We start from the raw sequence: 12,890 nt of genomic DNA, 5'->3' as shown, positions 1-12,890 counted from the left end.
GGGCGGCTCGGGCCGCCGAATACAAGCCCGCGGCCCGTTCAAGGTGAAACTCGGGCTCGACGTGGGTGGCCCGAAAATCTCGGGTGGGTCGGGTTCGGGCAAATCCTCAGGCTTTTCGGGCGGCCCGTCCAAAGTTCCAGCACTACCTGCGTTCGTTCTCCTCCTCCTCTCTCTACTTTGAATATTTGAATTATAAAAGACTTCATAATATAAATAAATAAATAAATATATATAGGTCGGGTTCGGGTTCGGGTTCGGGCAAATCCTCAGGCTTTTCGGGCGGCCCGTCTAAAGTTCCAGCACTACCTGCGTTCGTTCTCCTCCTTCTCTCTCTACTTTGAATATTTGAATTATAAAAGACTTCATAATATAAATAAATAAATAAATATATATATATATATATATTCAAGACTTTAAAACTGAAATGAGGCACAATTATCATTTTAACTCAAGTAAAAATGGTATGATTCCACTTTTACTGACATAGTGATGCTAATTGTAAAAATATAAAAAAATAGTGCTAAAATTAATAATCATTTATTCAAGAATGATATCATTAAAATTAACCCTTTCTTCTCTGTCACTAACGTGATAGATAACAAAACTAGAATCGCTTTAAGATTATCTATTTAAACACATCGAGTTGAGATGTGATTTTATGTGAAAATATTTTATTGTAATAAAAAAGTTAAATGTGACTATTTATGAGAGTTTTTTACTGTAATAAAACTTAAATTTTAAACTTAAATGATGAAATGAACGAGGCCTAAAAATAATTTTACTTTTTTTTTAAGCCAATCCAGACGGCCGTGTACTGACTTATCAAAAAAGCTCGCAAACTCGTACATCTGCCGCCGTCGCGAAACCATCCACCGTCGCCGCGAAACCCAGGCTGCCGTCGGCGCGAAACTCAGCAACCAATTTTTTATTTTTATTTTTTTTGTGTTCAGAAATCAGCAACTAAACATATATATATATATATATATTTATTTTTTTTTTTTTCAATTATTTTTGTTTGAAATTGTTTTCTCTGTTTTTGCAATCATAAAGATGCTGTTTTTTTTTTTTTTTTTTGAAGAGTATAAAATGCTTGGTTAGGTTGGACCGTGAATATCTCCGAATCTATTATGCTATATCCACCATCAACAAATAGCGACACAGTTTTAGGCCTCATAAGTTCTTCAGGAGCGGATAGATTAAGATAGATACCCATAAGAAAAGCACTGGGCATTCTTCACTTGAGTAAGCAAATAGAATTTCGCTTCTCATGAATCAAAATTCTTCCTTTCTCTCTTTATCTCTGCCGGTTTTCTTTTTTGCTTGAAATTGATAATGATTCACCTTTTCATGCGTAATTTGCCGAGATTTTGGATAATTTTTCGTTGCTTGTTTTGGGTTATATACATATTTTTAGTTTTCTAAATTTGGTTGTTTTGTATCTTTTTCGCTGATGTGTTCCTCGATTATTTTCCCCATTTTCAACTGTGACTTTTTTGTTGCCATGGATTTATAGTTCAATTGGGTGTGATTGAAAATTAGGCATAGATTTTATATCTATAGCAATTAAATTTTGGACTCTTTTTGGTTTTAGACGATAATAGTTGTTTTCTAAGTTGGGGTAGCATAATCTAGCTAACTTTTGAATTGTTGCATGATTTTTAGGATGTCGATTGCGAACCCTTTGAAGAAACTAGTGAAGTGCGTTATTCTTGATTTGGATGGTACTCTTCTTAGCACAGGTAACTTCCTGCTCTTAAAAGCATTTTGATACTTGGTAGCCCCAATAAGATGTGGTCCTGCCCGACCAATGCGTTGTGCAGTGTTGGATCCATGGTGGTGTGAGTGAAATTGGGCCCATCCTTCGAGCCTGATTGGGTCAGGCACTTTTTTGTTTAATTGACGGGCATCAAGATTTCTTTTTATATAAGATGAGGTTGGGGCGGAATGGCACCAGTGATCCATTTATTGTTAAAAAAAAGAGCATTTTAATGTTCATGTGAGATAAAGGGGTGTTGTTCTTGTTCTTGTGTTAGATATAATAATCTTATAATTGATAGTGGCTATTTGTGCTATGCTTGATGCGACTGACTCTTTTTGCATGACACATTGCTTTTAACTGAATGCAGACAGTATTATGAGTGATGTCTTGAAAGGTTATTTAGTTAAGTATGGAAAGCAATGGGATGGGAGAGAAGCTACGAAAATAGTCGGGACGACGCCACTTGAAGCTGCAGCCACTATTGCGGAAGATTACAAGCTTCCTTGCACAGCGGAGGAATTAATATCTGAGATCACACCTATGTTCTCCAAGCAGTAATAATAAGTTGAACTTGCTTCTTTATCAATTTGTGGTATATATAACATATGCGTACGACTTTGTTTGTAACTCACTTTGCTTAACTAGTAATAAACGTTACTTCTAATTTTGCATGTTGTGTGCTCCAGCGCTTGTATTGAAAAATGTTGGTTGGATTTTTACAATTGCCTTTGTACTTGTAGTTGGTGCAATATTAAAGCACTTCCAGGAGCGAATCGGCTAATTAAACATTTCAGCAGTCATGAAGTGCCCATGGCATTGGCTTCAAACTCTCCTAGGGAGAATATAGAAACGAAAATCTCATGTCATCCTGGTATGCTTTCTTAGAAACCTTGGGACATTTTTTTTTCCTTGTGTCTCGAGTGGAGAAATGTCTGACCTGACATGGATTAACTTTAACATATATTTGCTTGCTTTCTTATAATTATTTACTCGTAGGATGGAAGGAATCCTTTTCTGTCATAATTGGTGGCGATGAAGTGAGATCGGGGAAGCCGTCACCTGAAATGTACAATGAGACTATCTTTTTAGCTTTGACATACAGTTGTTTGTTTTCTCACTTTTGACTTGTATATTCTTTTGAATCCCTAACTTTGTGGTTTTGCCGCTGAAGATTCCTCGAAGCAGCTAAAAGGCTAAATGTTGAACCTTCCAGCTGCCTTGTCATCGAAGATTCTCTGTATGTGACCTCCCTTTTAATCATTAAAGCTATAGATTCATTTTCATGATGGCTTCTATGCTAAAACTAGTACAATTGCATGTTTTCTTTTGGAGTGATATAATATGCTCTTACATTTTTAAACAATAGTTCTTAGCTTTCGTGTAAAACTTGGTCATTATGTTGACAAGTAGGAATGCTGAGATAATGAGTAGTACATATGTCTATTCATAGTTGTTGTTCACGTGGAGAGTGAATTATATACGACCTATGACCGTAACGAGTATCTCAACCTATCTGAGTCTTTCCTCATATGTATATATATTTGGTTTCTCAGACCAGGTGTGACGGCTGGTAAGGCTGCTCACATGGAAGTGGTTGCTGTACCATCCCTTCCGAAACAATCCCATCTCTATGTTGCAGCAGATGAGGTGATCAATTCTTTACTTGATTTGCGACCTGAAAAGTGGGGCCTCTCTCCATTCCAAGATTGTAAAAGTCTTCATCTTGTTTCAACTCTATCTGCCCAATTTCTTTTGATAAAGCATTTTTACGAGCTCTGGTTTCTTGCTATTGCAGGGATAGAAGGTACTTTGCCATTGGAACCTTGGTATATTGGTGGTCCTGTCACCAAGGGATTTGGACGTGGCTCGAAAGTACTTGGGATCCCAACAGGTAAAGAGAGCCTTTGAGTGTTGCCTATGGCCAAATTGTTTTTCTTCACTAGATGCTTGATACTTGATAGAACATTTTGGTTCAATATTCTTATCGGTGCACTTCCATTATGTTTTCAGCTAATTTGTCCACAGATGGATATTCAACTCTCCTTTCAGAACATCCCTCAGGGGTATATTTTGGTTGGGCCGGATTATCAACTCGCGGGGTTTTTAAAATGGTCATGAGTATTGGTTGGAATCCATATTTCAACAACACTGAAAAGACTATAGTAAGTCCAACTCTAAAACACTAAAACGCACAAATTTTTATAGAAGTTTGAACTTTGAAGGGTTCTTTCCTCAATTGTTCAATATGCAGGAGCCATGGCTTCTTCATGACTTCGATGAGGATTTCTATGGTGAGGAATTGCGTCTTGTTATAGTTGGCTACATTCGGCCTGAGGTACTTGTGAATAGACTGTTATTTTGTGGAGAATATTTCCCTTGCACCTTCTTATGTTGTTTTCCTTAGCTAATGATTGGATATGAAATGATACCGCAGGCAAATTTTCCGACCCTCGAGGGATTGATAGCAAAGATTCACGAGGACAAGAAAATTGCAGAGACAGCTCTTGATCTTCCATTGTACTCGAAATACAGGGATGACCCCTATTTGAGAAGTTCTGTTTAGAATGACATTCATATATTTCCCCATATTGATACTCTCTCAAGAGAACAAGAAAGTAGAGTCCTTTTGCAGTTTTGCTATCATATGACATTTATTCTTAAACCGAAATTCCCTCTTAATTTATGTTTTCATTCTTTTTGGCTAGAGAGATGTGATCTAGAATATTGATTGGAAGACAATCATTCTGTTTGTATTATGCACAGTGAGAAGCATAACAAGGTAATAAAATGAATCCAACATTGCTTTTTGTGTAGCTTCTCTTATTACATAGAAATTCTCCTCAGCACAAAATGATAGGCATGTATGATAGAAACATTTATTGTGGTTTTTTGCGTATTGCAAACACTTAACCTTTTTTTTTTTTTTTTTTTTTTTTTTTTGGGCTCTTGAATTGAAAAACCCTTTTTTTTTTTTTTTTTTTTTTTTTGGCCTATTCAATTCCAAACCCTTTTTTTTTTTTTTTTTTTTTTTTTTTGGGCTACTGAATTGCAAACCCCTTTTTTTTTTTTTTTTGGTAATTAATTGCAAAAACTTTATTGTTCATGGCCACTTAAACTTGCAAATTACCTAACTTTTCTTATTATAAAAATAAGTGCTTATTAGCTGAAAATCCAAGGAAGAAAGAAAACCACCATGTTTCTCAAGTGTGATTCAGTTTGATTTTACAATAGCTACTTAATAGAAGCTAAGTTATATAAGAAGATTTCACTATATTAAGAAAAGAAATTCTAAATTGAGGCACAGAGGGACAAAAAAGAGTGGGGGTTGGACGTTTGTATGCACATAATATTCCTTGATTTTGTTTAAAATATAGGACTTGGTTTAACTCTGGCACCCATGAAAAGTTTGGAGCGTTTCTACCTTTTATTGCCTGTGGTACTTACCACTGGCGGTGTTTTTTAAGACAATTATATATTATGCTATCAAAATTCAATAGCTTTATGTTATAAAAAAAAATTTACATATACTGATAGAATACTCTTTAAATATGTCTCTTCATATTTGTCGAGAAGAAAAAAAAATATAATATCTAATGAATTGAATGGCATGATATTGAAATTATACTATTGGACGACATAAATGTAAAGATAACATCTTTTGGTTGACGTTTTTGGTTGAGAAAAAACTAAAAATACCACTTATTTATGCCATCGCAGTGGCATAATAAAAACAAACGTTTATTAAATTAGTTAAAAAATAATTTTAAGTGATACAAACTTATATTTTGAATGCATAAATATAAAATAATGAAAAGATGGTAGCACACATAATTTTTTCTCTATTTCTTTTTTTAATTACAAAAATAACCATTGTTTTTCATAATCCTATTATTTATAGTATTTAAAAATATTTTGGTAGAATATGCTATATAAAATATATTCTGATAGAATACGAAAAATATCATGTCAGAAAAAGAATATTCAAATAGAATGTGAAAGATATTCTACTAGAATATTAATGTTATAAATGATAAATTTAAAATTGAGGATAGAAATAAAATAGTGTATCGCATTCTTGAAAATTATTTTTCTTTATGTATTTCTCCCATTTCCAAAGTTGCGGGATGCGATGCAATTCAACCCACCAATCCATGCAGTCGCCAATTAATTTGACGGTATACCATTTTAAAGAGATGGTTGTTGGTCTTTTACCATTTTATTTCATTTCCTTTGATTCATATTACTTTCATTAGAAGAGAAATTCGTGCTATGATTTAAATTATAGTTCGTGATTTGTTACAATATTTTCTCTCATATAAAATATACCTAAAATGAGAATAATTCTAAGAAAGAAACGTCTTAAAAGCCCAAAGAAACAAACGCGTAATTCAAACCGCAGTCTCCAAAGTCCAGCCCACACAATCACACACACGAGCCCAAAATTAAAAGCCCAAAGAAAACACACCAGACGAGACGCTGCCTGTGCCTGTTCCTCTCCTGTTCATTAGCGCAGAACAGAGAGAGAGAGAGAGAGAGAGAGATTTCTCTTTCTTTTGTGCTGTCAACGTTGTGTAATGGTGAGAACTGAGAACTGTGTACTGAGACAGTTTACAATTGCAAATTGTAATGAAGTAATTGAAAGAAAGGCTAGAAGTTGAGAAGGGAGAGAGACAAAGTGGAAGAAGATGGAGACAGAAGTGGAAGCTGGCCGTGTAAAGCCATTGTCGTACAAAGTGAAGGCAATCTCCAGAGAGTCTCCTTCTCAGAAGGCCTCTCACGTTCTCGACGCCGACCTCCGCTCCCACTGGTCCACCGCCACCAACACCAAGGAGTGGATTCTTCTCGAACTCAACGTCTGCAACAATCAACTCTCTCTCTCTCTCTCTCTACTTTCTCTCTCTTCTTACCATTTCCAAACTCTCGCAGGAACCTTGCTTGCTCTCCCACATTCGGATTCACAACAAGTCCGTTCTCGAATGGGAGATTTCTGTCGGATTGCGCTACAAGGTTTTCTCTCTTTCTTCTTCCTTTTGCTATTTTTAGGTTTCACTGATTTTCTCTCTTTTGTTTGATATTCAATTGTTCTCTCTATCTCTCTATCTAACAGCCAGAGACGTTTGTGAAAGTTCGACCGCGTTGCGAGGCTCCTCGACGGGATATGGTGTATCCGATGAACTACACTCCTTGCCGCTACGTGCGAATTTCTTGTTTGCGAGGAAATCCGATTGCTATTTTCTTCATTCAGGTAAAATCAAAGAAAAAAGGAAGTTGTATTTTGTTTATTTTTTATTGTCATTGCGGTTTTCTTGTTGGACCTGATTTTCTTGTGAAAATTATTTGCATTTATTTGCTTTCTGATGCAAATGCTTTACTGAAGGGATTTGGTGGTGAAAATGTTAACAAAATATGCGGGGGTTTAGTATTCCGAGTGTTTTTTCCACCTTAATGTAATACTTTTTTCATAAATTTGAGATTTGGTCGTAGAAGACTAAAAGTAAGGAAATTGAAGAAGAAAAGAGCTAGGGTTTTCCTTTCAGTGTTTATTATTAGTGAAGACATTTTTGTCGTTTTGGCTGTGATACTGAATAATAGATATACAAAAGTGAAAATTAATCATTAAGGGGGAAAAATGACGTAAAAGAATATGATGAACTCATAGAAGGAACTGAACGTGTATCTGCTTAAATGCAGTGGTCTGAACACACTACAGTCCTTTTTTTTTTCTTGGAAAATTTGAAGTTTTCGTGAAAAAAAAGGGTCTTAAAAAACTTGGAAAACAGTAAGTAAAGATGAAAGAGTGGCACTTAAGGTTTGGAGAATACGGAGTTGCCAACATCAAGGTTCAAACTTGGTCCGCATGATTGAAATAAGTATATGATTAGTCTGCTCTTTTGTGTAGGTTGGTTTCCCTGTTCGCGTCATAAATTGTTTTCAACCTCTTTTTTATTGGTGCTAAAGTTGATTATGTTATTACCCACCTTGCAGGTGATTGGGGTTTCAGTTAGTGGTCTTGAACCAGAGTTTCAGCCTGTTGTTAACCACTTGTTGCCTCACATAACATCGCATAAACAAGATGCCCATGATACGCATCTTCAGGTCAATAACATAATTTATGCATCCTAATTTTCTTATTCTATACTTCTATTGTCACATTTCTCTGATGTGTGTTAGTATGTAGTTGCTTAAAGACATGACAAACCGGTTGCATATGTTCCTTCCCCAACTTGAGGTATATTACATGTTTTAGACCTTTTTTCTTTCATAGTGCTTCTTCAAGACTTCCTTTGTTTCTCCCTTTTCTTGAGCTTTTTATGATCACATCTTTTCTGTATTTTTGTTTCTAAATCGTACAGGCAGAACTTGACAGCTTTTCAGATGCTGCTGAACATAACCTACGTTTTCTTGCCATGCTAACTGGTCCATTTTATCCAATACTTTATGTCGTGAATGAAAGGTATTTTAACCTTCTAATAAGAGTCTCTCTGCCATGCACTTTTCTTGAGTTTATGTATGCATGTATCAGATACATAGACTTATTCCATGCAAAATGACTTTGAAATAAGCATAAATATGAATGTATTAACTATAGTTATGCAGTGCAAGATTCGCTTGAAAAATATCGGATTTTAAGAGAGTAAATAAATGCAATTAGCATGGACATGATATGGAAAGAAACAACTGAATTTAGGTTCATACGCTGCACAAAGATATGACCTTAAAATACTAGTCTAAAAAGAGATCTTTTTCTATGAAAGATTTTAAGACAGTAAGACGCTATTCTGCTGGCGTCCAAGATGCCGTGTGTACTGAATTGAAACTTTGTGATGAAACAAGTTTTTATAGGCAGCTTTTGGAATCTGCTACCAGGATTATTTTCTTTAGGTTACAGACTAAATGTAAATTGGCAATTATATAATTTAGGCCGAATCTTGTCTCAGACAAACTCCGTGCTTGAGCAAGTATCTTTATTTACAATTCATGAGTTATTCTCAAGCCATAAGATTCTTGAAATAGAGGTGAAACATGTTGTCCTTTTTACTTCGTGAATACTTTCTAAAGCATACAACCATGACAGGCTCAATATCCAAGAGAGCAACCCATAAAGTCAGTGATCCAAAGTTATTTTTTATTATTATTATATATATATATATATTTTAACTTCTAAGTTTTTTCTATTACATGCATATCTAGATGAAAGAATCTTTCACCCTTAAGGTCTCATGTGAAGGAGTTGTTACCTTTTCCAAAAGCTGTTCGGTTTTCTTTGCTGTCCCCGTTTTCATATGTTTAACTCTTCATGCCATAGGGCAACTACAAAGTCTTCAGGCAGTGTACCAGACTCTGAAGTTTCCAAGAATTCTCCACCATCTTCAGCCTTAACCGTTTCTTCTAACTTTGAGGTAATGTCAGTCTCTCTCTCTCTCTCTTTCTGGGGTAAAGTGTACTTGGATGACCTTTACAGTTTTCTGATGTGTTGGAAATACAAAGTTACTGTACGCTATTGTAGAATTTCTGTACTCGTAGGTTTTGCTGCCTTTTCTTTTCTTAAAAAATAAATTAGTCAAGAAGATTTGATTCGTGTCTATATTTTTAAACTTTCCACATGGTCTTGGAATGACTGGCCAATCACCTTTCCTCTTGTCTGCATATAGCCACGGAAGTTACGCAGTATGTCACCTTTCGTTTTATCCACATCAAGTTCCATGGTGTTCCGTCCAGATGTGATTTTCATGCTGTTGAGAAAGGCATACGAAGATTCTGATTTGGGAACTGTTTGCAGGACGGTAATTCCATTATGTTTCTTTTTTCAGTATGGCTTATTTGCAACCTTTTGATTTTATGCTCGTAACTGGCTGCAATTACCCCCTTGGTCTCAGGCTTCTAGAATCCTGCAGAAGCTTTTAGAGCCTGTTATTGTTCAGGAAGCATCGACGTCTCCTAGTGAAATGACATCTGGGGATGAGTCATTAAAATCTGAATTACTTATTCCTGTTCCTTTACTCGACTACTCAAATTTATTTGGAGAAGACTTCCAGCTACCTGATGATCAATGGGATTCCAGCCTTCTTAGCATCCTGGATTTAGGGGCAGTTGAAGAGGGAATTATACATGTTCTTTTTGCGTGTGCGTCACAGGTTAATTACGGGAAGAGGCTACTTTGAAACTCTTTAAGCACCATTGTCATTTCTGATTTCTATTGTCTCTGCAATTCAAATCTTTCAGTTAAACACTTATATTTGATTTTTATGTTTCTCAGCCTATTCTCTGCAGTAAATTGGCAGGGAGAAGTTCTGACTTCTGGTCTGCATTGCCATTGGTGCAAGCATTGCTACCGGGTAAGGGTGGCAATTCGTGTTAGTGGGTCGTGTTCGTGTCAACCCGTTTATTAATTGTGTCACAAAACATCAACCTAAACACGACCTGACTATTAAACTTGTCAAAAATGTCAATCCAAACACGATCCATTTATTAATCGTGTTAATCGTGTCAACCCGTATAACTCGTTTAAATTAATATATTGAATAAATAGTTAATATAATAACGACTTATTTAACACGGTCAAGACACGTTTAACATGTTTATTGGTCAATTTATCTTTTTCTTTAAGAAAAATAAATGAATTTTACTTATAAATATTAAAATTCACATTATTTGTATTTAATATGTCATATAAACTTTCATGTTATATCACATATCATTATACTGCAGATAACACATATAGTTAATCGTGTCAATTCGTGTCACTTTGTGTTAGGAGGTCAACCCTAACCCAACCCATTTATTAATCGTGTTAATCTTGTCAACCCGATTATGACCCAAACCCATTTATAGTAAACCCAAACCCGCTAACTTCATGCGGGTTTTGAGTCGTGTTGTCTTGTCGCTACCCAGATTGCCAGCCCTACTACCGGGTATCACATGCCAGACACTTACCTATATGCCACAACATAGGGATGTCAAATTACTGTAGGAAAACTTAAGTTAAGACCAAGCTTTAGATAGTCCTAGAAATGAATTATATCTGAGCAACAGAGCACAAGTTGAACTGTTAAATATTTTGCACCCACGCTAGAATTCTTGGAATAGTTATCTTAAAGTACTTAAAACTTTGATTATTATTAGTTTGTTGAACAGACTTTGATAATTTTATTTTTCATGTTTTTGTAGCTCTTCGTCCTTTAGTAAGCAGTCCTTCTAATATTGTTGATGACAATTTTTCTCAATGGAAACAACCTATTGTACAACAAGCCCTATCTCAGGTTAGCCTGAATGTTAAAGCAAATTGATTTTCTTCCTTTGTTATTATTTCTTTTAGCTTGGAAAGTTTTGATGTCATATTTGTGCCATAGTTAAGACAATAGCTTGCTGACGGTGCTGGTTTTAATTGCAGATTGTAGTGACATCATCATCGTCATTATACCGTCCACTTCTTCATGCTTGTGCTGGTTACTTATCGTCATTCTCGCAATCACATGTTTGTCTTTCTGAGTTCATTTCTTTTTTTATTTTATTTTTATTATTTATATGCTTATTTAATCTTTCTCTGTGGTTCTTTGAGTTTATATTTTAAGGGTTATACATTTTCCTCTTACTACCTAATTCTTCTCCAGTACCAATTCCTTTTCATTCAGAGGGCATCTCAAGAGAGATGGACAATACTTGTTTTCTCTTTCTTTTAATAGACACAACATCCGTCAAAACATGCCCAAAAACATAGTGGAATCTCAAAAAAAGAGTTTACTTGCATCCGCTTAAATAAGAGCACAATTGAGGAACAAATTGACTAACAAAATAGTTTGTGAGAAAAATGAAGAAAATACTAACAAAATAAGCTGAAAAATGTACAAGCAATATAATCAACATGTCCTGTTTGGAGTTGTATCATGCGAAATTGGGGGGGGGAAGAAAAAGAGACTATAACCTGTGTGGGTGTATTATTAGAGGTGGGGGGAGTGTGCTAAATATAATGATTCCACATATACTGTAGGAATGAGGTTGGAATGTCTTTTGAATCCTTGCGAACTAACTTGCCAAATACTCTTGTCGACATTAATTTTGTGACATGGAAGTGGACAATGCAATGTGCTTTTTAATTTTGTTAAGTGTTTTTGACCTCTATTAATATGAATCTTCTTGTTATTTGGGAGATAATATGAGCAAATTTATCACTGTCCAAGGTTGTTTTTCTTTTACTTGATAAAGACTAACATCTGGTGGCCCATCATGGCATATGCATGTTCAATAGAATGAGTAGTGGAAGGATATAACCCACGAGGTGAGATATTAATCAGCAGAAGAAACTTAATAGCATATTCATGTGCATAACTAGTGCAAGGATATAACCTGGGAGATGTGATACGTAGCAAAGAAAGAACTTGTGGAAATTCGGTGTTTAAATTACTAGGGTTAAGTTAGTCTTTTGGTTTCTAAAAATAAAGAGATTTGGATAATGTCTTACCTGATCCTCTCATTTATTTTTCCTGTTTATTATCTTTACTAGGATTAGAGATATTGTTTTAGTTTATAAGTTCCTTGTTTTGAGGAATCGATTAGGGCATCTCCTCCTATTTAAACTTATTTTCGTTATTCATTATTCAATGAGAAATATTCTAGTTCTTTCTCAATTTCTCACATGGTATCAGAGCCTTCCAAAAATCCCTCTCTGATGACCAAATACGGAATGGCACCGAGAGGCAGAAGGAGTCATCATCCGAAGTCACTTCAGGCTCTGGAGTCTCGAACTTTAGCACCTATGGCGTTGCAGAAGGCGTTCATCTTCCCATTACAGGGCACAAACTGAATGGGAACAATTATCTTCAATGGTTGCAGTCCGTTATGATGTACATATGCGGAAAAGGGAAGGACGAATATCTCACAGGCGAGATCATCCCTCCAAAGGAAGGGGATCCCACATTCAGACTCTGGAAAACAGAGAACAATATGGTCATGTCATGGTTAATAAATTCAATGACCAACGAAATAGGTGAGAATTTTTTAGTCTATAGCACTGCACATGAAATATGGGATGCGGCTAAAGAATTTTACTCGAGTATGGAAAATACCTCAGTAATTTTTGAGATCGAAACTACAATCCATGACCTTCGACAAGGAGATCTTTCTGCCACCTAAT

At 35.5% G+C, this 12,890-nt stretch overlaps 2 protein-coding genes across 6 annotated transcripts in view; both read left to right on the top strand.

Annotated features, from left to right (window-relative positions):
• Positions 1–1,082: 1,082 nt before the first annotated feature.
• LOC21406573 (bifunctional riboflavin kinase/FMN phosphatase) lies at positions 1,083–4,551 on the top strand. 2 transcript variants are annotated; one of them, XM_024166487.1, is made up of 11 exons: positions 1,083–1,242; positions 1,663–1,739; positions 2,127–2,313; positions 2,500–2,630; positions 2,756–2,825; positions 2,931–2,996; positions 3,313–3,467; positions 3,555–3,650; positions 3,770–3,921; positions 4,011–4,094; positions 4,194–4,551. In XM_024166487.1, exons 2-11 carry the CDS (start codon positions 1,664–1,666, stop codon positions 4,320–4,322), a joined length of 1,146 nt encoding a protein of 381 aa, XP_024022255.1. In that variant the 5' UTR covers positions 1,083–1,242; position 1,663; the 3' UTR covers positions 4,323–4,551. The 2 variants fall into 2 exon arrangements, with proteins under 2 accessions (XP_024022255.1, XP_024022253.1); XM_024166485.1 differs by lacking the exon at positions 1,083–1,242 and having other exon boundaries at positions 1,652–1,739.
• A 1,792-nt stretch (positions 4,552–6,343) lies between these two features.
• The window catches only part of LOC21406572, a 21,935-nt gene continuing 15,388 nt past the window's right edge, over positions 6,344–12,890 (top strand). For 2 of the 4 annotated variants that reach the window (XM_024166449.1, XM_024166448.1), the window contains exons 1-12: positions 6,344–6,612; positions 6,686–6,766; positions 6,867–7,004; positions 7,745–7,855; positions 7,938–7,988; positions 8,113–8,213; positions 9,066–9,159; positions 9,412–9,543; positions 9,637–9,894; positions 10,017–10,095; positions 10,928–11,019; positions 11,151–11,234. In XM_024166449.1, coding sequence (XP_024022217.1) covers positions 6,445–6,612; positions 6,686–6,766; positions 6,867–7,004; positions 7,745–7,855; positions 7,938–7,988; positions 8,113–8,213; positions 9,066–9,159; positions 9,412–9,543; positions 9,637–9,894; positions 10,017–10,095; positions 10,928–11,019; positions 11,151–11,234 — 1,389 coding nt within the window. In that variant the 5' untranslated portion in view covers positions 6,344–6,444. Of the gene's footprint in view, positions 6,613–6,685; positions 6,767–6,866; positions 7,005–7,744; positions 7,856–7,937; positions 7,989–8,112; positions 8,214–9,065; positions 9,160–9,411; positions 9,544–9,636; positions 9,895–10,016; positions 10,096–10,927; positions 11,020–11,150; positions 11,235–12,890 lie in introns of those variants that run through there. The other 2 variants (XM_024166451.1, XM_024166450.1) reach the window with 2 other exon arrangements.

This window comes from Morus notabilis, unplaced genomic scaffold (genome assembly GCF_000414095.1).
Source record: "Morus notabilis unplaced genomic scaffold, ASM41409v2 Scaffold75, whole genome shotgun sequence".
NCBI classification, from domain to species: domain Eukaryota; kingdom Viridiplantae; phylum Streptophyta; class Magnoliopsida; order Rosales; family Moraceae; genus Morus; species Morus notabilis.
The sequence above is the reverse complement of the archived record's forward strand: the minus strand, read 5'-3'. Positions and strand labels throughout refer to the sequence as shown.